The sequence below is a fragment of the Anas acuta genome, chromosome 28, assembly GCF_963932015.1.
Source record: "Anas acuta chromosome 28, bAnaAcu1.1, whole genome shotgun sequence".
Taxonomy (NCBI): domain Eukaryota; kingdom Metazoa; phylum Chordata; class Aves; order Anseriformes; family Anatidae; genus Anas; species Anas acuta.
This window is the reverse complement of record NC_089006.1, coordinates 509,921-535,928: the sequence shown is the minus strand read 5'-3', so window position 1 is coordinate 535,928 and position 26,008 is coordinate 509,921. Positions and strand designations below refer to the sequence as shown.

The 26,008-nt window shown below is 51.8% G+C and overlaps 3 protein-coding genes across 10 annotated transcripts; 1 reads left to right on the top strand and 2 right to left on the bottom strand.

The window, feature by feature from the left end:
• Window positions 1–31: 31 nt before the first annotated feature.
• GABPB2 (GA binding protein transcription factor subunit beta 2) lies at window positions 32–16,380 on the bottom strand. Of its 7 annotated transcripts, none has more exons than XM_068662825.1 (10): window positions 16,067–16,380; window positions 14,169–14,231; window positions 13,762–13,904; window positions 13,237–13,404; window positions 12,681–12,875; window positions 11,352–11,502; window positions 8,544–8,660; window positions 6,957–7,142; window positions 5,340–5,473; window positions 32–4,524 (listed from the first exon to the last, which is right to left on the bottom strand). In XM_068662825.1, the coding sequence occupies exons 3-10, from the start codon at window positions 13,867–13,869 to the stop codon at window positions 4,237–4,239; spliced, it is 1,347 nt and encodes a 448-aa protein (XP_068518926.1). In that variant the 5' UTR covers window positions 13,870–13,904; window positions 14,169–14,231; window positions 16,067–16,380; the 3' UTR covers window positions 32–4,236. The 7 variants fall into 7 exon arrangements, with proteins under 7 accessions (XP_068518926.1, XP_068518921.1, XP_068518927.1 ...); XM_068662820.1 differs by having other exon boundaries at window positions 13,762–13,901; window positions 16,067–16,379; XM_068662826.1 differs by having other exon boundaries at window positions 8,544–8,657; window positions 13,762–13,901; window positions 16,067–16,378.
• A 1,339-nt stretch (window positions 16,381–17,719) lies between these two features.
• On the bottom strand, window positions 17,720–22,420 carry MLLT11 (MLLT11 transcription factor 7 cofactor). Of its 2 annotated transcripts, none has more exons than XM_068662847.1 (2): window positions 21,407–22,420; window positions 17,720–20,474 (listed from the first exon to the last, which is right to left on the bottom strand). In XM_068662847.1, the coding sequence occupies exon 2, from the start codon at window positions 20,465–20,467 to the stop codon at window positions 20,207–20,209; it is 261 nt and encodes an 86-aa protein (XP_068518948.1). In that variant the 5' UTR covers window positions 20,468–20,474; window positions 21,407–22,420; the 3' UTR covers window positions 17,720–20,206. The 2 variants fall into 2 exon arrangements, with proteins under 2 accessions (XP_068518948.1, XP_068518947.1); XM_068662846.1 differs by lacking the exon at window positions 21,407–22,420 and adding an exon at window positions 20,879–21,316.
• A 137-nt stretch (window positions 22,421–22,557) lies between these two features.
• CDC42SE1 (CDC42 small effector 1) lies at window positions 22,558–25,695 on the top strand. The gene is made up of 5 exons (XM_068662848.1): window positions 22,558–22,706; window positions 23,918–24,115; window positions 24,201–24,311; window positions 24,501–24,575; window positions 24,712–25,695. Exons 2-4 carry the CDS (start codon window positions 24,062–24,064, stop codon window positions 24,570–24,572), a joined length of 237 nt encoding a protein of 78 aa, XP_068518949.1. The 5' UTR covers window positions 22,558–22,706; window positions 23,918–24,061; the 3' UTR covers window positions 24,573–24,575; window positions 24,712–25,695.
• The last annotated feature ends 313 nt before the right edge of the window (window positions 25,696–26,008 follow it).

Here is a 26,008-nt window from a genome sequence, read left to right as displayed (position 1 = left end):
AGCCAAGGGTCCCGCAAAAGACAAAAGCTGCTCACTGAGGATGTGGTATTTTATTAAGAAACAGTACAAAAACGTATAAATGTTTAAATTTCCACATTTCCAAACGTTTACCCGAAATACAAACAGGAAAGCTGGAGCTTTCACACCAGGAGCCTGGACATTAAGCTATGGGGAACGCGGGGCAGCGCAGGGCACTTTGTTCCTTGTCTGCTAACGGGGTCCTTAAGCAACCTGCAGCAGGGAAGCAGCAAACACAATTTGCAATAAATACCCAGCTGGGTGCTGCACCTGGTACAGGGGAAGTGTCTGATGGACGTGAGGGTACAGAAATAGGGACTGGGCAGAGCTGGGGAGCACCAAGCCACAGGCAGGCAGCAGGCTCGGGGGCTCCCACCAGCGGGATGGGGAACCCCAGCTGAAAGCCCTGGAGGACGTCTCCACACGCAGCCTCCCTCGGGCCTGGGGTTCGTTTATTCAGCCTGAACAAATCCCTGCACAGTCAGCTGCGGAAGATTGAGCTCCCGTTTCTGTGACCTCCTCCCTTGCTCATCCCCACAGGATTTGCTACGCCCTGCTTCCGATTTTGGGTAATGGGAACTGTTTATAGCTGGCTACTGCAAAAAGAGGGAAATAGATTTCTAATCAAAATGCAAACGGTTCAATTAGCACCAAATCACCTCCTCAAACAGGAGAAACAAGGCACAAACAAGGCACGCTAGTCTTAGACATGACTGAAATGTGTCCCAGGGAGCAGTCCTGGATCGGGACCTGGGGGGAGGGAGGGGGAGAACCCCGAAGCAGAGGGAGCCTGGGCTCTGCAAGGGGCCCGAGGGTGCCCGAGCGGGGCTGCTGCACGTGCCCTCGCTGCCCTCGGGTTGGCGGTGGGACAGAAATCGCACTGACCTTTTCAGCCAAGTGAAAAGGGGAAAGAATTCAATTCAGACCACAGCTTCTGCATCAGCATCTCCAGGAAATCATCTGGGACTTTCCTGCCTGCCCAAGCACGCAGCTGAGCTGCAATCCCCAGCTCGCAGAGGCCGGGAAGCTGGGCTGGAAGCGTGGGCAGCAGGATCTCGGTGCTGCACGCTGATAGCAGTCTCAAAGAGCAAGGGGCTTGCTTAGCCTTTAACCTCATCGACTCCTGTGCTCGCCCATCCACAGCCTGCTGTGAAGTGCCTGGACTCGGATGGCGTGGGCGACAAAAGCCCTGACACGGCGAAGTCCAGCCCCGGCTTCAGTGGGAGGGTGCAAGAGGAGAGGTTATTTACCCGCTCAGAAGCTGCCACTTAATCTCGCCAGTAACAACAGACCCACACGGCCACGTCTGACAAGAAAACTGCTGTTCTCTGCCTAAAAAACTCCAATCCTTTCTGTGGAACAGCAGAGGATACAGACAAGTTTAAATTCTTTCTAAATGCTGGGCATAGATCAAATACTCCTCGGTCTTTGTTCAGGCCCCGTGTGCGAGGCCTTCTAAAAATAAAATGAACGTGCGATTCCCCCCACAAGGCGAAGCATTAAGAACACTGTCAGCTTTATTTGTTCCAATTCTATAAATGAAATCCAATTACTGTGAATGCCACAGACTTTTTTTCTTCTCTTCTGAAGGGGAAGTTTGTTTCCCAGCTGAAGGGACTTTTTGGCAAAACTGGCCCTTTTCAGGGGAAGCATGGAAATACATGAGAATCAAAGTGCTGTCAAAGGCACAACACAGCATTTGTACTACAGCTGCCTTCAGCTGTAGAGCTCTTCAAATTTACAAATAATTAGACTAACTTCAGGCAAAAGGGAGAAGCCAAAGTTGACAGTGTCCCTTTACATCCAGTAATGTTTCTGGGAACAACATATTAGAAGAATCTGTCTGGATTTACTTTGATACCGTCTTGAACCCTCCAACACAGACTTTTCAGCTCATCAAATGCACCCAAATTTTGGACATTCTGGGGAACAAAATAAAATAACTTAAAACAAGCTTGAAGTCAGCGAGGAAATACTGACTTCCCAGAGTGTAAGTCAACAGCCAGGAACCAAGTCTCTGCAAACATTCATTCTTACAAAATAATTATTAAAGCCTTCTTCAAAACATCTCTTGGAAAAAGATAAAAAGTCTTAGTTATAAATATAGCTACACTGGTTATAAATAAATGCACTTAGATTCTCAAAACCCAGCAAGTCTCATGAAGCCTTTACAGTAACAGTATCATAAACCTTTCTCTCCTAAAACCTGTCACTGAACCCGAGTGGTTAAACACTGCCAAACATTGCCGGATACAAGATTTTGGCAGACCTGACCTCCCTTTGAGGCCAAAGCTCAAATAAATTGCAGGGTGCTGGACACGAGCACTCCAGGAATGAAGCTCTTCTCAAGTGCCTCAGCACAAGAGTTTCTGCGTGGGACGGGGTGAACGCCAGCTGTTAAAGCACAGCAAAGCTTCACAAACCGTTTGTTGCCTGCACGGGGTCCAGCACAAACAAGGCCACGACACTTCAGCCACGAGCTGACCCCCGAGGCACCGCCACCACCGAGAGCTGAGTGCTCTGCGGCAGGAGCACGCTGCCCTGGAGAGTGATTTTATGATGCAAAGCTTTTTTTTTTTTTTATGGTGACAAATGTGGCCCGTGACTGTAAGTTCATGCCTTTATGAACTCTTCGGTTTCTGTTACATCTCAAACGTTCTGATACGGGTTGAGCTATCAGCAAAGAAATGTGAACATTGGCAGTATCTGAACCAACAGAAAACAGTTATCTGGACACGCTTGGAAGTAATGGGGAACAAAAAGCAATGCAAGGACCATGAAATTGAATGATTACCTCAAATACTGCCAACGGTTACAAAACGAGGACATGGAAATTAAAAGAAACAAACACCCAAACCAATAAACCCTGGGCCGAGACAGCTATGAATTTTTATCTTGCGAGAAGGCATTTTCAGAAAGCAGGCCAGCTGCTAGGGCCTCGGAGCTGGAAGTCGCTCCTGGCCTTTACAACCTTCTGCAGCCAAGAGAGCAGCGTGCATGTGGTATTTTTCTGAACTTCACTTCTTTTGCTCGTGACTGCTGAGGGAGAAAAAGCTTCCATTATCAATTGCCATGCAATTATTCAGATCTCTTCCAATCAATTTCCACACTGTCTTGAAACACATAATCCACAAGCCTGCGAAGAGGAAAGCATTTAGCTATCCTCTTTAATAAACAGGCCTGCAGAGTAAAAAAATATGAACATTTCAGTAACAAGATCAGCTGCTTGTTAAAAAAGGTTTTAGCATCTTTAAAAATAAAAACTGTTTAGTAAAAAAGTGACATATGTATCTCCAGAGACAAACTGGCTCCCAAGCTGTCTTACAGCAAGAGCTGAGTGTATAGTTTTGCATCTATAATCAGTCAGCGCTACTCTTCAGCACAGAAGTGTCAAATAGAACAGTTGACTAAATTTCATAAAATTGATGAGGATTTTTCTGTGATCCCTTTGGGTGGTTGAAGCTCCACCGAATTTTTCCACAGTCCAAAGAAGGCAAAATGTAATATCCCCTGCTATCCTGAAACGCTCCAGCAGACACACAGTCAGCCTGGCCTTTGCTCTTGCATTGAAGATTGCCTCAATGTGAACTAAACGCAGACTTTTGGAACAAAACATATAATTGTTCAATGCCAATTCATTTCCTAGCTAAAGTGGGAAAATCCACTCCTGCACCTCAGAAGACTGTAAATAAAAATGTATCACTCCAAGAAATTGTTTTTTTGGTTTTGGTTTTTGTTTTTTTTTTTTTTTATCTGAAGGTCCAGATCTGGTCACTCAACTTCAGAGAAGGGAGCGAACACCTCGGGTTATTGCATAAAGTCTGTTCTCCGAGCTGCAACTGCCAGGCAGCTGAGAGCTAATACCAGCTACTTTGGCAATGAGGTATTTCTTTTCCACTCCCAACAATGCCGGTATTAACATCACAAAATAAGCCTTCAGGTCACTTGCTGGCTAAAATTTGCAAAAGCTTTCAATCTTTCAAGGTCAAGCTTTAAAAGCACCTTTTGGCACTGTGCTGAAAGCAGAGTTATGTTGTGAGCTGCTGTAGAAGTTTCTATCCCTGGTGACAGGACCATTCAGGCAGCCCCATCGCATCATTTTCCAGTTGTGCAGTGGCTCTGCCAACAGCCCTCTGCTCGCAACGATGTTTGCCAACAGCACCATATTAAAAAAAAAAAAGTTATTTTCCTTTACAAAACCAAGTCAATAACCCAGGATTAGGAGGTTACAGTTTCCACAGTGATATCAGTCGGCTGATCCATTTCCATCATGGACAACGCAGACCCCTCAATGTCTTCCGAGGTTACCACAACTGTGTCTACCTCAGCGACCTCTTCGAGCACTGCTACCTCTGCTCCGTTGGGCTGCTGCCTCACCATGGCTGCTAGCTTCAGCCGATACTGCTCCGCTTCCTGCTCTTTCTTTATGAGCTGGCTGCGATATTCCTGAGCTTTCCGGTTTGCCTCTTGCAGCTGCTGCTGCAGCACTTCCCTTTCATCATTGTCCTACAGAAAACAAAGTTGAGAGCCCATGATGGAGGCCCAACCTGCGACAGGAAGGTCAGCACAAGGAAACAGGGTGTGCCACTACTAGAACAGTTACGTGTTACAAAAGCAAAATGCTCTACGGCAGCGCTCCTAACGTGCTTGAACTGAGCTGTGTTCAACTGGCTTGTTTGTCACAGGTTACCAGAATCAACCGGGACAAAGGAAGACACAAAGTGGCTGGCAAGTTTCCCCAACATGTGCAGGGAGGCGAGCCGGTTAAGTTACACATCATCTCACCAGGATGAATTTTGAAGGCTATAAAGCAAGTGTAAGCAATAAGCAAGAAAGAAAAATAAAGAGCTATTTGTGCTGAAAAGTTTTGAGGCAATCAAGAAAACTGTTCTTCCCCAAGACAGAGTCGTTCCTGCTGCGTGTATGATTTGGCTTACACCCAGCCTACGTTGTACTTCTAGAGGAAATCCTAAATAATCTCAGTCAACTACCACGATTCATGTAAAAACTCCGAGCTATTGCTTTGACATAGGCAAAACTGCAACCAGTCATTTATCTGGCTCTTTTTCCGCAGGTAGCAGGAAAACCTGACTGAGCAATGCTCAGCTCAACCGCCTGCATGTTCATGCTAATGCAGGAGCATATGCGGGAAGAGCAGGGAACCACCATGCAGGGTTCATTACAGCAACATACTCTGGCTCAGCTGAGCAGGGCACAGCTAATTTCCACTCTGATGGCTTTGGCAAACCGGGAACCCGACGTTCTCAGCATAGTAGAGAACCACTCATGAGACAACAGCAGTTACAAGAAGGAATATCTACCTTGCTTTCCTCCAAGTCATTTACATTTTGTTCCACTTTTTGCTTCTTGGCCAGTGGCTCTTCCTCCTCTTCTGCGTCATCTCCATCTTCAATAATAGTCTCTTCTGCAACCTGACCAGCAGGTACAGTTAAAACTGAAAAATTAAAAGGTGACAAATTATGCAGTGTGAGACATGCTTTTGCACAGATGTTTCCTGAAAGAAGTCACTGCATCAGAGCGGTTCTGAAGAAAAAGAGACTCATGGATCAGCAATGCTGTAGTTTTTCCAGAGAGGAGAGAAACTCTGGAGCAGCTTTTCAGTTCCCTCTATTCAGGCCCTTGTTTTAGACCATTTGCTGTAAGAAGCACCCGGGTATTTCAGGGCTGACAGAAGCCTGAGTCAGATTTGCATCTCAGAACACATGTGAAGTAAAATTATCCTTCTGATGGCTCGGTAATGTAATTATTAGCCAGGACACTTGTAAGCAAGAGGAACAGAAAACTCTTCTCGAAAATTCCCTGTACAGACAGTCCCCCTGGCTAAGCTCGGAATCAGCTTTAAGCACATGCAATAGCTGCAAATACTCTGAAGAACAAATGTGTCTTAAATCTGCACACATGAGTTTGGGAAGCCAGTAGCAAGAATTCATCCAACCAAGGAGGAGAAATGAGCCACGTGAGGTACTGAAGGTAGCTCTACCTAAACAATTCTTTCTTTGTCTGCCTTAGACTCAGAATGGGCTACAAGCCAGGAATTATTTGTTGTAATTTGGAAAATAATTCTGAATAATTAACAGCTTTGGAAAATTGCTTTCTACTCACAAAGTCTGTAAGCAGACAGAAATGATGTAACCTATCTCACACTGTATGTATGTCACAGGAGAGCTAATTTCCTAATCCTCTTTTTCCTGCACCAATATTAATCCAAATAATCAAGTATCCCTAGGACACGTTAAAAGAATTGTCAGTAGGAGACAAGGCTGATGAATTACATCCCTTGCGGAAATAAGAATTCACTAGAAGCACTCTGGAGCTCTGCCCTGCATTACTGAACATGATTTAAATTTGCCTTGTAAAATTGATAGATTATATTGCCTTAGGCTATATAACTACAGGTTTAGGAAGAAGAGGCACATTTAAGCTGATATTAATGTCCTAATGCTAACTCTGACGTGACAATGGAGCAATTCCCAAAGGCAACAGGTCGCAGTTTCAGCACTCAAGTGATTTACTCCCTGACCGGGAAACCGGCCACAAGATAACAGACCCACCTTTCCTGGCTGCCAGAGACAACAGCTGACACGGCACTTCTCAGCCCACAGCTTTATGGTGAAGGTGCTTGGTTTTAATACAAAGATCAAAATATTAAAGCGTAGCAGCATGGATGCGTGTTAAACTGCAAACATGCCACTGGCAAGCTTTACCACTGACGGCAGTCCCACAAGCATTTTAACCCCTCCTGGAGCCCTGCGGTCAGGCAGGGATTTGGTTGTTGTACCACACTGCTGACAAGCCAAGCCATACGAACAGCCTTCCTTGCGTGGCTCGGCGAGGCTTACAGCCACCAGTGGTTTTTTTCTTTTTGAAGTTAATCCTCAGCGCTGCCTTACAGCTTTCCAAGCTCAGCTCCTCCGTACCTTGCTGTCCATCTTCCATGGTGACGATGAACGGCTGGCTGAGGCTGCTGGTGGGGACGGCTGTCTGCAGGGTGCCCAGGGGAACTCCGTCGGTTACAATGGTGATGACGCGCTGCCCTCCACTACCCACCACTTGCTGTATGGCAGAATCAACAGAACTTGCTTCCACTATTTCCTCTGTATTACCTTGAGAAATAAAGTGCATGCCAAAAAAAAAAAAAAAAAAAAAAACAGTCAGCATTTCCTTCTCTCTTCCTTGAATTGAGACTGAAGCCTAGGGAAAAAGCTCAAGCACACAGCATGAGAATCCTGGAGTGCTTGCTTATGAAAAACAAATCTGGAAATATAGTAAGTCTTAAAGCGCAGGGGGGAGGGGGGGACCAAAACAAAACAACAACAAAAAAAACACACTAGGCTTCTGTAAAACAGTTTTTAAAAACAGTTATTTTTTTCCATAAATGAGTAAGATCAAAGCACTAGCATCCCACCACATTAATGAAGACTGGAGCTTAAGGCAGCTGTTAAGCAGACCTGGCTCTGCCAAGCTTCCTTAAATGACCTTTCCCCCAACTCTAACAAAGACAAACCACACACAAAACTCTTCGTGCTGCAAAGGAGCCCACCCCACAAGCACAGCCAAAGCAAGCAGCCGTAAGGAGGCTGTCAGGTTGGGCTGGGTGTCTGCAGACCTGCTCAGCTCTCTGGGACATTTACGGCTTGCACAAATAATCAGGATTGCAGACCCTGGGCTGCTTCCTGCTCCAGCACACACTGCAAGCACAGGAAACAGAGCGTATCTGACCACTACACACGTGCTGGGTACCCAAAAGGAAAACCTTCAGGCTCCAAAGGACAAGGAAGCAGTCTTATGGCACCAACTGCTTAAAGTCAAATCACTCATCTCTAGACTCTAGGAAAAATGCTTAGCTTTGGGGAAAGAAATAAATTCCAAGGTGAATTAAACTTTAATTATCAAATTCCTACATATTAAGTCAATTAAAGGTCAAACATGACGCTGTACAAACATAACAACAGATCTTTTAGAACAAAAAGCAAACAAACAAAAAAAAAATAAAAGAAAACTGCCAGCACTTTCTGTAAGAAAAAGTTACCAGAGCCTCAAGAGACTTAAAACATCGGCTGACTACCAAGATTTTATAGGGATGAGAAGCTGAGCAACTGCAGACAAGGCAACATTTCAGACAATTTCCTTATTAAACAAATATTTATCTACACTTATGTATTAAAGTAAATCCATATTCTGAAGGGGTTTTCTTCTTTTTTTTTCTTTAACTGATAAAGCAAGCCAAGAGCAACATATGTGATGCCATGGCAAGGCTGGCTGCTTAATAAACGCAGAGTTATTTCTATTAATAACAGTTGCTGGGTTTTGAATTAAGTTTGAAATGCGATTAGAAATAAATAAATAGAATCAACAACCCACTGCTTCGCAAATATTTATCATCATCTCTTATTTACCCAGAAAAAAGGCAAACTCACAGGTATCTTAAATTGCCTTCAATTTCCTGGCAAGAGACTCTCTAGAACTGCACAAATTTGAATGGGCATCCAACTGCTCTCCCCTACCTGTAGCTCTGTTTGAGTTGGAAAGAGGTGCTGATGCTTCAGCAAGGGCTGCAAGCGTGGCGAGCACAGAGGTTGTTGAATTGGAAAACTGCACCGTGGATACGTGTGAGTCACCTGCTGGAGAAAGATGGGGGAAAACTGAAGAATTTTCAGGGCCTGCTGTATCTGAAGAGGAAATACAGCAGTCAGATTGCAACGATTTTGTCACCCAGAGATCAAGATATCAGATGTGAAAGGGAAGTGGAACAGATCATTTGTCATGAGAAGTGCCTTTCCTACTACTAACTGTAAAAAGGGCTTTGATATTTAGGACAGACCATGTTCAATCTGAATACTTTATGATAATTTTAATCCAATTTAAACACAAATTTCATTAATTTATTATTTATCTTTGTAACAAAAAGAGCGGCAACGTGAACTGATTTGCTCCAGCATCATTGTAGGAATTACAGAAAGGCAGACTGTCTGCTGGGCTACTTGGCATGCCGAGCTTCGATCTGGAGACGTGGATGTTTTTTCAAGATGTAGCCGTGCTGCCTGATGCCACTCACAGTAGTGCTGAGCTCTGATTGCTGTGATATTATGCAGAGTGGTTGCTATGTGCATAATTACTTGGCTTTGCACCTTATCATTGTAACTTTCAAAATTGCAAATCCTAAGGAATATATTGAACTATATCAACTATGTCAACAGAGCCTTTTGCTCAAATTTATAAATTGGCTAAGTATATCCCTTTAGGTCAACGTACTGGGCATACTGGTCCTTTTTTTCTCCCTTCTCAGGTCTAGTAATGAAAAGCACAAGGTTACTTAAATGGTGTATTGATTTGAATGAGATAAGCAAGTCTTCTCAATTCCAAAAACAATGTTTCTTCCTCCAATTGACCACAGTAATTCCTATTCAAAGCAGACTTAATAAGAATGGAACAGGAAACTGAGGTCAATGGGCGCAAACTCCGTATTTTATTTGCATGCATGTAACCTACAATCTCCCCACCCCGCCAGAAAAAAAAAAAAAAAGTGAGATCCTGTACCTCACTGCCAGCATAGATTGTAAATACACGAAGGGAAGTTCATCTAAAGTGTCCCTGCCTTAACCCCTGCAGCCCATTTTCTCTTTCACACACTGGCTCCTTGATTTTATGAAGGTTATCAACTGATTTATTTTCAAAGAAAAATGCCTCCAAAAAGGATACGGGCTAGGCACACGAAAATGCTGTGGGGCTTAGTAAATGTTTTCAGCAACTTGTAATCAGATTTCTTCAGACTAGCTAAATATGCTTATTCCCATTTAAAAACCTTTTCAGTAACTGGAGACATAAAGAACTGAAGAGAAGGGAGAGGAATTACTAGCTGTAAAAGCCTTGTAGGAGAGGGATTATTATTTTTTGTTGGTGTTATGATAGTGCAGTCATTGACGCCCTCCTGTGGGCAATGAGAAAAAAATCTGACATGGCCTAGAGCTGGAGCAGCTCAGGACCGTCTGTTTTCACACTGCCCAGCTACTGACGATGCTGGAAATGTTATGGGGGGAATAACCCCGGGTACTTTAGTCAAGTCACACGTGGGCAATAAGTCCACATCACCACTGTGATGTGGCACTGAGAAGGCAAGGGCATTGGCCTCAGATGTCTACCGGGCTCCAAGACAGCGCTCAACATGGACTGTGGCAAGAGGATCATCCAGCACGCAACCTTTCGAGGGGCCTTTTGAGCCTTAGGCCCCTCTGAGTTCAGGGAATAGCCTTCACCCAAGATGCTGTGTGCCAGTCACGTTGTGTTTTCCTCACAGATGTAACACAACTCTTCTAATCATTTTGCCCCTTCTAAATCAGGATGTCAGTGCAAAGCTATGAGCAGCACTGAAAGCTTTGAGATTAAGTCCAGTGTTGCTGAATTCACTGTGGCCAAACACAGGCAGAGAGGTCTGGGTGGGACTGCAGAACATCATTATCCAAGATTTTTAAAGCACTCTAGTTAATAAGCATTCATGCATGTGAACAGTCCCACTAACCAAAGAATTACTCACATGCAGAAGTGTTTGCAGGATGAGGCCAAATAGCTTCACAAAACTTGTGTTTAGTAGCCTCCTTGTGACTGAAAACAATGGTTTGGATTTCCCCAAATACAGAAAATTAACTTTAGAGTTATTATGAAAATTGGAATTATACAAAAAAGAATTTGCGCTCAGCCTTAAGTTAAAGTGTTCTCCCAACTAAGCTAGGGCTTACAGGACAATGAGGAACCTAATTATTCCCATCTAACACGTGGGGGGAGGGAATGGTGGAGAATGAGTAATATGCGTATCCCATAGACCTGCTTATTGTGAGAAAACTTTTCACTGGTTCCTTACTCAACATTACGTATACCAAAATATCCATGCAACTCCTTTAGCCAACAAAGAACAAAGCCAGCCATTCCCCAACAGCTCTCTAATGCTACAGATCTGGCACAGACAATAGTTTCCATTACTCGTCTGTTGCAATCATCCAAATCCATTTTCCCAAGCTCTGGTGCTTTTAACAGACCTGAAGCAGACCCACAGCTGAGCTCAGCAGAGCTTCACCACTTACAGTAGAACTACCCTTACTTACATCAGCTAGAAGTTTGCTTTGCTGCCTTCAACAGGAAAATTATACATATATTCTGGGGCAAGAAGCAGTAGTTTGGTGCATTTGGCTGTGCTTCACCACTTTTCCTCTACTAAATGACCCTCTGCCCCCTGCTGGTAAGCAGTCTGCATCCCTATGAACCTCATAGAGGAAAAGTTTTCTCAAGGCTTTCCCATGCAAGGTCCCATAAAACCTCACCTGAGGTTGTTTTGGCATTTGCTGACGAGACGAGACTAGCAAGATTGAGAACTTCCCCTGGTGCAAGAATAAATGGTGAGGTGACAGTCAGGGTGTTTGTGACAGGATGTGCTCTCTCTGGATGCGTGTTCACCTGGTTCTGCATCGCTTCCTAGGAAAGACATTGGGGTTAAGCGTGTACTACCTTATGCCTTCTGTGGTAAACAGGAGTATTCGGCATCCTTGTAACATCTCAGAGGCAGATTATTTCTCTCTGCAGCACATCAGTGACACCAGTGCAAAAGCCGTTGCAAAACTGCCATCTAAATTGGCAGCACACACTATTGTGGCATGTTATTGTGCAAGATGTGTGCAATTCAAATCCTATCAGCCAATTTAGTCCTTGTAGGCACACACTGGTTGGTTGGGAAATAATAATAATTAAAAAAATCTACCTCCTTATCTCCACTTTTTTCTAACAGAAAATGATTCCATCAGATGCAACAGGATCCCTCTCCCCTTAGCGCAGATCTGCCTGAGGTAGACACACAGATTCCCTTCCAGATCAACAGGGAGAAACACACATTTCTGGAAAGTGAGTCACCCAGCCTATTTGGACTCCTACCTTGGGATACCGTGATTCATCTCCCAGAGGCAATCATTTCACTGATTTCACACAAAAAGGAGTTCATGAAGTCAGCCCAGACAGATTCTGCACTGGTGACATCTGAACCAAGAGCTGGCATTTGCCAAGCCATGTGTCTTGGTTTCAGCTAGGACAGAGGTAATTTTCCTCCTAGTGGCTGGTACGGTGCTGTGTTTTGGGTTTAGGATATGAATAATGTTGATAACGCGCTGATGTTTTAACTTTTACTGAGCAGCCGACCCAAACTGGCCAAAGGGATATTCCGTACCATGCGATGTCATGCTGAACAGTTAGTATGGGTGGCTGGACGGGTTCAGGGGGAACCACTGGGATGGGATGGACATTGGTCAGCGGGTGGTGAGCAGTTGCATTGCGTATCACTTGCTTTGAACACCTTATTATTACTATTATTATTTCTCTTCCTTTTCTTTGCTATTAAACCATCTTTATCTCAACCCACAAGCTTTTAATTTTTTTTCCCCCCGATTCTCTCCCCCATCCCACTGGGAGGGGAGCGAACAGCTACATGGTGCTGAACTGCCTGCTGGGTTAAAACACAACACCATGTGAGGCTGCCACATTATAAAAGTTAACTTAGCACTTCTAGTCTGAGCATCAGAGTTTCCAGAAGAAACATCTGTTCTAGTTTTTCCGGCAGTTGTGGGTCACAAAATTACCAGCAAGTTTCTCCTTCCTCAGCCTACCTGTAGTATTACCAGAGTCTCTGGATTGTTCTTGTCCAAAGCAATATCAAAAGCTGACTTATCAAACTTGCTGAAAGCGTGGACATCAGCTCCATATTTGATGAGCAACTCTACAACGTCTCGGTGGTTATGCTCTGTCGCCCAGTGTAAAGCAGTCATTTTCAGCATGTCCTTGGCATTTACATCAGCTCCATTCTAAAAGAGAGAGATGTTACTTGTCAGCACGCTGTCTTTTCTCAATACAAAGCATCAATGAGCAGATGTAACAGACCCCTGTCAAAGAGCTCGGTTGTACTCTTCTGATTTTAACCTCAACCACTGTCATCTGGATTATTCACAAAATAGCTGGTAAAACAAAACTCTGACATGGTCATGAAGTTCTCACAGCACCACTTTAACTTCAGCATTCACAGGATGTTTCCTTCTGTCCTGCAGGAGATATTTTACTGTGTCTTAAAGGTGGTACCTGTGCTAGCATTTAAACAGGGACATCAACACTTAGATTCCCAGGCCATTTAGACCTGCCTGAAAGTTATACCTGATTTACTGTACTTACCCTAATTAACAATTCTACAATATGAGTGTGTCCATCAGCTGCAGCCATGTGTAGTGGAGTCCGGTCCACTTTTGTTCGGGCATCTCTGCTAACACCAGCTCGAAGTAGCACCTCTGCTGTTGAATAGTGGCCGTACTGGGCAGCAAGGTGAAGAGGCGACGTCCCAAGCTGCACGTTAATTTGGGAGAGTTACCGTTGATGCACGGCAAGAGAGGGTAAGCAAAGTAATCATCACACACATGTCCAGCAGTAATGAGAATGACAAAGTTTCTAGAAAAAAATTAATCTTTTTTTCCTCCACTCAGAAATAGAGGGCTGCACACCCAAAATATTTTTATGGCAAGCATTAAGTTATCTGCCAACCCAGACTCTTTATTTTACTTGGTTACAGGGTTGCTTTTACTTATTTTACTGGGTTATAACATTATTTTATTTTACTGCTCCCACTTCCATTTCTATCCTTTAGCACCAAAGAGTGCAACACATCTCACAAAGAAAGCCAACGTCTGTATCCCTCCGACATACCCAGTCAGTGGTGAAAGGAGCACCATTTGCCATCAACGTTCGCACTTCGTCATCTTCGCCTTTGCGAGCTGCTTCTAGCAACCTCTTCCCTAGGTCCACTAAGGACATCTTTATACATGGGAACAAGTATTTGCTGAAAGCTGCTTTAAAAGGCGGGAGCAAGAAATGGAAAACAAATGAAGAAACAGAAGACAGTGAGGCACAGGCATCAAAACCCAGTACAACTAAGGCCTGGCTGGCCAGCTAGCAGACACACAGAACTAGGCCCAACCCCATACAAAACAGGCAAAAGTATCTATCCGTTTTTCAGTTCCACACCTCAAACATCAAGGGAAGGCAACACAGTCTCAGACTGCTGGCAGACCAGACCTTACAAGGCCCCAGAGCTCCTGCAAAATCCCACTTACCTCAACAGCACCTTGTGCAGACACAAAGACTTGCCCATGTGGATCCCGTTTCACGAGCAGAACCTATAAAAGCAACAGCAAAGCAGTTCCTGTTTATTGCACAACATCACTTTGATTTTCCAAGTGCTTTAATCTCCAAGACTCTCCCTGACCCCAGCACTTAGGGCTAAGCGTGGGGGAACCACCCCTGCTCTCTGCCAGGAGAGAATAAAACAAACCTCGGTGACTCCAGTGACTTGGTCAAGGTCATAAAAGGAGCAGAACTCAAAAGCTCCCAGTCCTGCAGCCAGCCTACCAGACAACAGCGTCTCTATTTATTCCCAACTACATTCAGCATACCATGGTTATGGCAGTGAACTACAGCATTTTTCTCCACAATAGGGTTACGCTGGTAGCCAGTCCTATGAAAGACTGACTTTAAAGTCAATCCACTAACTCGTTACAACGTTCATTTAGCAACTACAAACTCCCGTCTGTGCAACTGTGTGCTGGGCCACACAGCACAACAGTGACTCCAACAGCACTGAAGCCCGTAAATGATTTTTTTAATTTCCTTCAACTGCAGTTCTCTGAAATCGTTGGAAGGCTCTACAAGAGGGTCTTTCTTGAATGAAGAATTCAAGAGAAGTGTCCCACTCTTTCCTCAGTGATGGACTGCGTGCAGACAGCCATCAGCAAAACAAGCCCCTGAACGGAAAGCTGAACAGCAAGCCCTAAACCTCCTCTGGCAATGCTATTTATTAACTTCTCCCTCCAAAAACACATCACACTTTGTAATATTATTCCAAACTCGCAGCTCTTTCTAAGAGAGAAGTTACTACGTGCAGCACTCGAGTCTTGGAAGTCAGGAACCAAGTGATGCTGAGTGCACAAGAACACTTCCAGAACTGTGAGCGTGAGAAAAAATATAATAATCATAAAAAAATCTAGCTGTTCCTACAGGTGCGACAGGGAAGGGTTAGGATTACTCTGGACCTGTCCCCGACCACTGCCCAGCGCCAGCGCCCAGGAGGTCCCCGGGGGGATGAGCTCGGGACTCAGCCCTCACTTGTGCCGGGTGCTCCGGACCTTGGCAGCATTTAGGACGCCTGTGTTTGAGCACCACAGCCCCCTGCCCTTTAGGAACTTCCCGGTTTGTTTTTCTCTGACTTCTCGTGGGCCAGACACTATTTTCCGGGGCTCCTTCTCGTTGCCCACATCGAACACGACTTGTGTTCAACTCGCCAGGCATCGGTGGTTGCCCCGCGCCTGCTGGGTTCCCTGCACGGTTACGGGGCCGGGGCTCAGCACTCCGTGTGAGGAAAGGAGAGGAGAAAGGAAAAAAAGGAAAGGAGGCAGCGGGAGGTTAACCGAGCCCGCCGGCTTCCCTGCTCGGACTAGGTTTCGATGCAGAGCTCAGGGATTGGGTTCAGTGGGGCTGTGAGTGCCAGAGGCTGGACTCGGGGATGCCGAGGTCTCTCCCGACCTCACTCTGTGACTCGGGATCCCGGTCCCGTTCGTTCTCAGAGGCCTCTCCGCCCGCTCCCGCCCCCCCGGCAGCCCCAGCCCCCAGCCCCCAGCCCCGGGTTTTTATTTTTCAAGCCCTCCGCGTCCCCCCCAGCCGGACAGCGCTGTCAGGCTCCCGTCCCGCTCCCCTCACGGCTCCTTCCCCCCCCCCCCGAGTGCTCCGAGCCCCCCGGGCTTCGGCGGGGACCCCGCTGCCCACCCCCAGCCCCCCCCCTGAGCGCTGCTCCCCGCCAGGGGCCCCTCCGAGCCCCCCCCCCCCCCCCCCCCCCCGGGCACCCCGATACCTCCCCCGTGCCTCGCCGCCCCCCCCCGCGCCCCCTCCCCTCGGGCACGCGCGCAGCCGACGCACGCGCGCCCCCAGCCCCAGCCCCCCCCCCCCCAGCCCCACTCACGCTCCGGCTCGGGCCCCCCCCCCCCGGGCTCTCTCGGCTGTTCCCGCGCTCAGCACCGCCCCCTCCTCGCTCGCCCGCCCCCTCCCCTCCCGGCTCTTCCCGCCCCTCCCGCCGCGGCCGCACAAAATGGCCGACGCGGAGGCGAAACGGCGGAGGGATAAGGTACCAGCGACCACAAAGAGTCCGCTGAGGGAGGGCAAGAGGGGTGGGCTAAGGGGTTCCTCCGTCTCCTCCTCATCCTTCTCCTCCTCACGCGGGCCGGGACGGAGGGAGGGTGGCGAAGTGCCGAGCGGCGGGGCAGCCCGGAACGGGACTATTTTCTCTAGCTAAGGTATTGCAGCTGCCGGAGGCGGAGGAATACGCGCACCGCAGGTAGTTCCGGCAGAGGCGTTTGGGCGCCAAGTATAAAAGGGCGGCGGCGGAGCCCGGAGGCTGTGGCGCCGCCCTGAGGCAGCGATGGGGGCCGCGAGTGCGGCTCTTCGGCGTGAGGCTGGGTCCCCGGCCTCTGATGCCGCTGTGTACATAAATATATTTCGTGTGGTGTGTGCGTGTCTTTTCTGAGCGCCTTTCTGCCTCTGAGATGGCTTCCACCCGTAGAAGGGCGCCCTGTGCCATGCTGTGTAGCGATGTGCCACCATCAGCCGCCTCTGATGGGTTTTGATCACCTCTTTGGAGGTGGGCGTGAGGCACTGGATCTCCTCCCGGTCACCGCTGCGTCCTGTGCCCGTGTGTCTGCAACAGCCTGCGCTTAATTGACGTTATGGAACCCTTTAGGTTGGAAGAGACCTCCGAGATCACCTAAAATGACAAAGTTACCCCTGGGGATGGGCTGCCGGCTGGTGCCAGGCCCGGGAGCCCCTCAGCAGGGCTGGAGCCTGTCCTGGGGTGGCTGTGACGGCCCTGCTGGGCTGCAGGCTCAGGCAGCTGGGAACCAAAGGGGGTTTTGGTCTGTAGAGGAGGCAGGATGATTTTTTACCGCTGTAATCAGCCAGTTCAAAGCTGTCCCTATCAGCGTTTACCCAGCTGCATGGCCCCAGTCTCCCTGCCCAGTGTTTTGTGCAAGGCTCAGCACAAAACATCCACGCCAAGCAGCATTTTGCACCTACTTTGCACTTGTGTCTGTTCCCATCTAGGTCCAGATTTAGCAAAATGTTATGCTTTACCCTAATTAATGATTTACAGTGTAAGTGTCTGAATACTGGAGGTGATCTGGAAATATAATGAATTAAAAAGGCTTCGGGAGGAAAAAGCCTTAAAGAGCAGAGGGCGTTGATGGGAACAAATCAGTGGAGCTGCTCCAATGTGAGGAGAGAGAGACTGGAGCCCAGGGTAAGAGTAAAGTAATCCATTAGGTTACAAATTTATATTTTCTGAACTTAAACTCCCCAAATAACAGCCAGGATGGGGCGAGCAATCCACAGCATTTGCAAAGATGCTTTGTTTCATGTTTCCCCATTTCTGTGAAACAGAGGGAAAAAAAAAAAAAAAGATTATTTTATGTAGAGCTGTAGAAAAAGCTAAAATCTTTTGTTCTGAGAGGCTAAGGAATGCCAGGCATTTAAAGGCACAGCAAAAGCACCGTGTCTGAAAACGCCCCACTTGGTTCCTGCCATGAACTGCTGGATCGGAAAGGATCAAACCCTGATGCAACACTCACACAAGAGGACATTCAGCCTTTATTAACAGTTGTTAAAGGCAGCATAGTAAAGCAGCAGTGACAGATTGCCAGGTACAGCAACTGTTTACAGTCTGGGGCCTTGGGGTAAACCAGGGCACTTTGAAATATTGAAAAACAAAACAAAATATACTTCCATGGGGGTAATCAAGGGCAAGTGGTGGGTGAGTACAGCAGGTGGAGGTCAGAAAACATTGGCTTGTGAAGGCAAATCAGGTGTTACCTGCCTTGTACTTTTTATTTGATTCTGTTTCTTTCAGATGGATATAAGACACAAATTGGGTGTTACAGAAGGCTGGACACAAATGCCAAGTCTCGCGTGGGAGCCATTTGCTGGACCAGACTCGTTTGGTACAGCGTGGATGCTGTCGGGGCTAGAGGTGAACTGTTCCCTGCTTTTGGTTGCTGCCAGACTTGACCCTGCTGTGCTGTGCACCACGGCTGTCTTCGCTCAAACTCAGCACCCAGTACGGGTTATCAGGGACAGACAGGCACTTGTTTATCTGCCCCATGCTTACGGAGTACGTGGGCTTGAGCAGGACAGCTCGGTGGGGAACATAAGCGCACATTTCTAGGCAGTCTTATGGGCTTTGAAGACACGGTGCCACGTCCTGGAGACATTCCGGGAGTTTCTCCTCACTGCTGTTTTGCTCTTGGGATCATCGTATGAGAGAGACATGTGATTTTGATGTTTATTTTATGTTTTTAGAGCGTTTCTTTCTCGTCTTGGCGCCTGTTCAAGGTGTGCTGAGCACACAGCCGCCAAGCCTGCCTCTCCACCAGGGTGTGCCCTCCCTGCAGCGATCACAGCGGGCTTTCGGCTGCTTGGGCTGTAAGATGGTCCTGGCCAGCACCCGTGTGTCTTCCTCCTCCCCGATGCATGCCCCTAAACTCCTGGTCCAAAACCCGAGTGTCCAAAAGCTGTTAGCCAGCTCGCAGCCTGGCTCATGCCAACACCCACGGGTCACACACTGGAGCGGGGCTGAGGAGACCTTTTGCCAGGAGAAAACGGGGCTTGGTCAAAGCGCAGGTATTTGAGGGAAACTGGTACATCTTGCCGACGTTTTCGTTTGGAAGAAAGAATTAGCACTGGAGTGGAGCAACCCCCCAGTGGTGAATGTTCTGCTGCACACTCCTTAGAGAGGGGTGTTCCCATTCTCAGTTTCAAAGGCCTTTTTCATTGCACTCATATATATACGAATGTGTGCGCCTGTGCACAAATCTCGAAATCAATAATGATCGCTGTAAGTTGAAAAAATATTTTGTGCCAGCCTAAAGAATAAACTTACTTTTTCACAGATTCATTTTATAGGTGATTTCCAAAGCTTTTCTTCAAGTTTGATTTTTTGGGGGGAGATGGTGTCAAAATAGTCAAATGTCCCGGGGAAACAGAAAAACTTGTTCCTACAAGCCCTCTTGCACCCATACAATATTGATGTAAACAGTTCTGCCAGGTGCAGGGGACCCAGCAATAGGCCTCTCATTTAGCATTCTTTCCAACTTCCAGCATCCAAAAAAAAAAAGTTTTGTCCAAGGCTACATGTTATTGTTTCAGTTATCAGCTCACAGGAAAGACTTAAAACAATTTAATGGCAAATTACTGAAAGAACTCGATTCCAGTCTACCTGGGTTTTTAAGCGTCCACAGGACTGTGTACGTTTTTAAACCATATTATTTTAAATACCTCTCCTGTGGTTTTCACAGCTTGGAGCACAGAAATCACACAGCTTTGCACAGGGGAATTTACATTTTTCACCTCTGCCAGCAGGATGGGTAATTCCTGGAAGTGACAGGAGACCTGCTCTCCATAATGGAGGGCATGATTTTGCCAATATTTGCCTCTTTTTGGTGCCTTTTCAGCACTCGGGCTGCCTCTGGCCACCTGCCCCTGAACTCTTAAGACAATTTGGGGATGTTCCACATCACTACTTCACCAGGATCCGCTACAATTTCACAAAATGCCCCGTGGAACCACATCAAACCCCAAAAGCACATCCAAAAAGACAGGGCCCTCATGTTAGCTCTCCCAGAAAACAATTTCGGAAAATAAAAACGCGTAAAAGCCAACGTGATTCAGGATTTCTGATTTTTTTTTTTTCCCCGCTTCAAGATGGCACTGAGAAATAAACCTGGGCCCACGGAGCAGGCATGCGAAAGCTGACCCCAAAGCCGACCCGGCGTCAGGGCCAGGCTCCTGCTGGAAGCCACGCAGTGGTTCCTGCTTGCCCCGGGCTTGCTCCGCTGCGATGCTTTCCAAAGGAAGAAGTGGAGCGAGGAGGCACGAGGCGAGGCCGGAGCTTGGCAGAGAGGATGCCGCCACCCGCCAGCAGGGCCGGGGCGAGCTGTGGGGTTCGACAGCAACGCTGAAAAGCGCCCAGAGACAAAGAAACGACACCGGACAGAACCAACAAAACCAAACCCTGGCATGCCTAGCGGGGAGGGGGGAGAGGGGCGAGGGGAGGACGTCAGATGAGGTCGAAATCAAAGGAGCTGATGCTGGCGATGGGAGCTCTCCAGAAGTTGAAGCTGTTGAAGGGCAGCAGGCTGTCCTCCTCGGCAGAGCTGCCCTGGGCAGCCGCCTCCCGCGGCCCCGGGAGCTTGGCACGGGGCGCGTAGAGGGGCCCCTCGCCCAGCCCCAGCCCCTCCAGCTCCGCCAGCTCCAGCCGCGGGATCGGCATCCTCCAGTAGATGAAGGAGTCGTACTGGTTGCTGATGGTGTCCAGCATCGTCAGGCTGCGAAGAGGGGAGAGGAGGAGGAACGCCCTGGGGCGGCCGCCCCAAAGCTGCCAACGCTCTCGGGCGCTGTGGTGTTGGCCAAATCCCACCCCAGAATCAACCTGATGGGGAGGGCAGCCCGTCCTAAGCACAGGAATTCCCAAGGGAATCCCCCCCCCTGCACCTTGGGTGCTTTGGCAAGGTGGGGGGGGGACAGGGAAAAAACGGAGACTTTTTGGGGCAAGGAGGGGCTGCCCACCCCCCATCCATTCCCGCAGCAGGGACAGGAGCCAGGACCCACGAGGAGCCCTTTCTGACAAAAGGGTCTCGCCCCTTCCCTGCGCACAAAGCCAAAGGCATCGCCGTACCCTGGGGGTGCACAGCCAACCCCCCCCCCGAAGGGTTCAAACCCACCGGCTGACCTGAAGGAGCCTCCTGCTCCCACCCGTGCTCCCATTTTATGCCCTGAATCCTGCAGGATGACTCAGGCGTACCTCGAACCCAGCCCCCCCCCGGCCCAGCTCTGCAGCAAGGGGCGACTGCCTGCTAAATTTAAGCTCCCCCATCGAACTCGGAGGCTATGAAAGGCTCCTGTGTCACCCCCGGGGAAGGCGAGCCGCAGCGGTTTTAAATAGCCTCCTCCTCAATGGGAGCATCTCCGGGCGCCTCCTGCCCCCTGCTATTTTGCGGTGACAGCAGCACCGTGGACAACGGGCTTAAAGCCCCGAAGGGAGGTGACGGAAGAGCAATCAAAATCACAAAATCTGCTCTGAAAAGGGCAACGGATGCGAGATAAGCCCCCCGCACCGTGTGCCGCCCAGAACAGTCGGGTGGGTGGGCGCAGCGTGCTCAGCGCTGCCCTTTGCCTCATCCCCGCTGCTCACCCCAAAAATCCCGGGGTCCCCACCCGCGCCCTTCCAGCACCCCCAGCCCTTTGCTGCTGTCCCTACCTGCGCGGGGAAGGAGGGCTGGAGGCCGGCCGCTCTTTGTGCTGACAGCCGCACCGCACCGCAGCGTCGCTTTTGTCTGCTGGCGCGCCCGGGTCTGCAATGCAGCCCCTCGCAGCGCCCGCCGTGGGGGGGCCGTGGGCAGATGAGTCAGCAGCCCCCACCCGCGCTGGGACGGACGGACGGACGGACGCGGAGGCGGTGGCGGAGGCGCAGGAGGCGGCTGGGGATACGCTGGGCGTGCGGAGGGGACATGGCCCACCTGCCACGGCCCAGCCCTGTGGCCACCAGCTCACGGCCTGGGGGGGGGGGGCAGCGCCCCCGTTTGCAGCCCCCCCCCCACCCTGGCTGAGGTTCTGTGCACGAGGCGAGGGGGTGCCCGGCACCCCCAGAGCGAGGGCTGCGGGCTGGCAGCTTGCAGGTGAGCGTGGGATGGGGGCCTGGGGGTGCCCGTGTCCCACCCAGGGTTTTGCAGCGCTGCCGGCGGTGGCACGAGATGCAAAATGTCAGGGTTTTGTCCCAAACCGGCCTGCGGGCTGGAAATGGGTGCGAAAGGAGGCGAGCGGCCGTTCCCTCCGAACCCCGGCCCCTGTCTGGGGCGGGTTGGAGGAGCCGCTTCCAACACAGCTGGGGGCACCCGGCCGGGACCTCGGCCCCTGCGGGATTTGGCCTGGGGGGCTGCGGGGGCAGCGGGGCCGTCGTGGCCCTTGGTGCTGCCGCAGCGGGCGCCGTGCAGGCGGAGGAGCCCGGTGGGGACGCGATGGGCCAGCCCCGGGGGGGCTTCCAGGGCTTTGCTCCCTCGAGGGGCATCCGTGGAAAAAAAGGGGGGGGCTCAGGGCTGGCAAACGGCCCCCCGGGGTGCAGCGGGACCCCGAGCCCTGCTCCCCACTGAGCCCCCCAGAGCCGCCGAGGCTCAGGACCCCCGGCCCTGGCGGTGCCCCCCGGCTGCGCTGAGCCCCGGTCGGGGGCCCCGCGGCTTCACGGGGCACCCCCAGTCCCGGCCCCCCCCATCCCAGCAGCACCCCCAGAGCCCCCCAGGCACCGCTGAGCCCCAGAAGCGGCCCCCAGGAGCTCTCCGCTCCCCTCCCGGTGCCCTCCCGGTCTCCTCCCGGTTCCCCCCGCCCCCCCCCCGCCCCCGGCTCCTGCAATGCTGCCGCCGTCCAGGGTGGGAGCTGTGCGCCGGGCTGGGCCGGGCCGTGCCGGGCGGCGGGGGAGCGCCGCGTCCTGCAGCCGCCGGGGCCTCTCCGAGCCGGGCTCCGGGAACCGGCACCGCCCCGGGACCCCGCAGCGGCACCGAGCGCAGGTAACGGGGCTGCTGCCGGACCACGGCCCCGCGGGGGGACGGGGGGGATGGAAGGGGGGGGGGAGACCCTGCGGAAGCCCCCCCGAAAAAAAGCGGCGGGGGCGGGAGCGGGGGGGGGGCGGTGAGGATCCGGTACCGGAGCTGGGGTGCGGCCCCCGGGGTCGTCCCCACCCCCCCGCCGCAGCACGGGGGCACCCCCGGGGAGCTGGGGGGGGGGAGGCCCGGCCCGGCCCGGCCCGGCCCGGCCCGGCCCGGCCCCGCTCCGGCCCAGCGCCCCGGGGCGGCTCCGGGTGGCTCCGGGCGGCTTCCCCCCCCCCTCCCCCCCCCCCCCCCCCCCCCGGTGCCCCCCGGTGCCCCCCACCCGCTGTGCGGGCCGAGACCCGGCCCAGCTCACGGCGGGGGCGGCCCCGGGCACCCCGCGGGGAGGCTGAGCCCCCCCCCCCTTCACTGGGGACCTCTCCCCCGGCACCAGGGACCCCCGCCTTGGGCTCGGGGCTGGGGGCGACCCCCCCCGGGTCTGGGGGGGCTGCGGGGGCTCCCTGCGGGCTGCCCCCGCCCTGGGCCCGGAGGCTTCGCTTTCGCTCCTGCGGCCTTCGGCCCCGCTCGGCCGCCGCCAGCTGCTCCTGGGGAGCGGGGCCGTGGCCCCCTCCCACACATTTCCCCCCCCCCCCCCAGTTTTGCCCCTCTCCCCGGGGCCGTTTTGCTGTATTATCCGTGCTGTGTCCCCCCCCCGCCCCCCCCTCCGCCGTCTGCTCTTGGAGCTGAAGCGGAAGAGCTCAACCTCCGGCCCCTTTTCGGAAGGGCTGCGGATATTTATAGCTGCCTCGCTCAGGGGCTGGGATTTTCAGCGGTTCCCCGTACCCCCCCGCAGCATCCCCACGTGCATCCTGCGCCGGGGGGGGGCACAGGGGACAGATCTCAGCCCGGCCACGGGGCAGCTCCTCCAGGTTCCTTCGTGATGCCCGTGGGTCTCTGCTCTGAGGGTTGAAGAGTTGGTTTGGGGGGAGGGGGGGCAGGACTGCGGTTCTTCCCCCTCCAAACTCGCAGCTCCTTTCCACACCGTGCCTCAGTTTCCCCGCTCTGCCACATCACCTGGCTGTCCCAGCTGTCAGCCAGGGACCGATCCTGCCCCCCCCGTCCCTGACACCACCATCTCGTGTCCCCCACTGAGCTGTGACTTGTGGACAAATCCTTCTCCCCTCCTCTGTCAGCCTCCCAGGTACCTCTCTGCCATCTTGGCCACCCTGAGCAGGTGCCGCGGGCCCCCCGCGCCTGTCCCCATGGAGTGAGAGCGCTCAGGGGTCTCTGCGCTGGCACAGCCCCCTGCGGGAGGGAAGCTGGAAGGCGACGCCAACATGAGTGACTTCTGGCACAAGCTGGGCTGCTGCGTTGTAGAGAAGCCACAGCCGGTGAGTAGCTGCGGGCCGGGGGTGGGGAGCTTGGTGTTGCGGAGCCGGGGGTGCCAGGGGACTGATGGCCTTCATCCACCCGCAGAAGAAGAGGAGGAGACGGATTGATCGCTCCATGATCGGCGAGCCCATGAACTTCGTGCACCTGACACACATCGGCTCTGGAGACATGGCTGCGGGCGAAGGCCTGCCCATGGTACGCCATCCGCATGCCGGGTTGGGCTGCTGGCCTGGGGGGATCGTGGCTGGGCGGTGGGTCTCACGGCTGGGGTGACGGCTCTCCGGGGTGGTCTGTAGGGGCCTTCTGCTTGGGAGGTGATGGTGTGTCCCGGGTGGGTGCCAGGTCTCGCAGCGGCGGTGACACTTCTCTGCCCCATCCCTGCAGACAGGCGCTGTCCAAGAGATGAGGTCCAAGGGCGGACGGGAGCGACAGTGGACCAGCTCCCGGGTGTTGTAGCATGTGAGTACGTGACCATTTGGGGAGCCGGGCCTGCAGGTGGCCACAGCAACGTGCTGTCACCATCCGAGGCACTGCAGCTAATTAACACTCCACCGTTTGTGCAGTTTTGTAACCCAACATCTCTTGAACTTTGCAGATTCCTGGCTATTTAAGCCCAGACTTGAACTGCCTGATCCCCACACCGGAGGAAAAGCCAACCTCGGGCGCTTTATTCCCGCAGTAACTTATGCAGACCAAGCCTCGTGCCTGTCCTGGTGGCTCTGGGTTGTCCCCCACGAATCCCTCCTTCCCCGAGGCACTGGGCCGGTGATGGTGACACGGGGAGGGAGCGAGGCCACCCCGCACCCAGCTGGGATTGCAGCCCAAAGGACGCCACCACCCACCTGCAGCGCACTGGGAGCTGCCAGGCGCAGTCAAGATGTGCCAAATCCTACCGCTTTCCCTTTTTTCCACAACCTGAACAGCACCGGTGTCTCCCATGGGCCCCTCTTGGCACTGGCCTCAGTTCCTCAGTTTTCCTGGGGAATGGCGGCGAGGCCAGGTCTGCTTTAGGGGCAGATCCAGAACGGCGTTAAAGACCCCAGCATTTCGGCGTCTCACAGGCAGCGGCTCAGCTCTGACACCGCCACAGAGCCTGTGTTTCCTCCAGCCTTCCGCTGGCATCGCCACCGCCAGCAAACCTCTGCCTTCCTTCTTTTTTAGGATATTTTTTAAGCTTGAAAACCACCTAGGCAGCCTCTGCCATCACTACCGGGCTTTGACCGGCATTGTCTGAGGCAGGACGGGGCCTGACCCAGCTGCTCCCCCTGGAAAGAGGGACTGGCTCGGGCTCCTGAATCTAGGCGCACGTGTATATAGTTCAAATAGCGCCAGGATTAAATATTAAAGAGCACGTGCTGGGAGCTGCGGCTGGCTGTCAGAGGGTTTCCCCTTCACCATGCTTCAGGTGACACAGGGATGCTCCTGTGCGGGGCCGGGCTCTCCCAGCCCAGCAGCGTGCCCAGTGCTTGCAAGCGAGCGCAGATGCTTGATTCAGTTTTTAACCCCACAGAAAACTCACCGGGAAAAACACACCTTTGAAATAAAACCTTCTGCTGGCCCAAGACGGGCGTCCACGGGCTGCCAGGATCTCCTCACCATTCTGCTGCTGGCGGGACCCAGACAGGGTGAGGGGTGCTGGGGGGGGCACCAGGCAGGTGCATCGGCTTTGGGGGGTGCTGGTCCCACCTTCCTCTGTCCCTGGGGACGTCCTCATCCTGCTGTTCCTCACTCAGGTCCAGGCTATCCCAACCACTGCCACCCTTATCACTGTCACCTGCCGACAGGCTTGGAACCCTTGTGGCAGACCCTGGGGACTCCGTGAACGGTGGCCCCGGGGGGGTGGTTCCAGTGGTGGTGGGTGGCTCACCCCAGCTGGTTCAGCTGCATTTGCA

Coding starts and splice junctions, on each gene's coding strand:
- GABPB2 (XM_068662825.1), bottom strand. CDS start 13,869: ATGTCCTTAGTGGACCTAGGGAAGAGGTTGCTAGAAGCAGCTCGCAAA. Junction 12,876..13,236: donor TTGTAGAATTGTTAATTAGG/GTAAGTACAGTA, acceptor TCTCTCTTTTAG/AATGGAGCTGATGTAAATGC. Junction 5,474..6,956: donor CATGGAAGATGGACAGCAAG/GTACGGAGGAGC, acceptor TTAATTTTTCAG/TTTTAACTGTACCTGCTGGT.
- MLLT11 (XM_068662846.1), bottom strand. CDS start 20,913: ATGGGAGCACGGGTGGGAGCAGGAGGCTCCTTCAG. Junction 20,475..20,878: donor GGAGCAGGAGGCTCCTTCAG/GTCAGCCGGTGG, acceptor CCCTCTTCGCAG/CCTGACGATGCTGGACACCA.
- CDC42SE1 (XM_068662848.1), top strand. CDS start 24,062: ATGAGTGACTTCTGGCACAAGCTGGGCTGCTGCGTTGTAGAGAAGCCA. Junction 24,116..24,200: donor TTGTAGAGAAGCCACAGCCG/GTGAGTAGCTGC, acceptor ATCCACCCGCAG/AAGAAGAGGAGGAGACGGAT. Junction 24,312..24,500: donor CGGGCGAAGGCCTGCCCATG/GTACGCCATCCG, acceptor CCATCCCTGCAG/ACAGGCGCTGTCCAAGAGAT.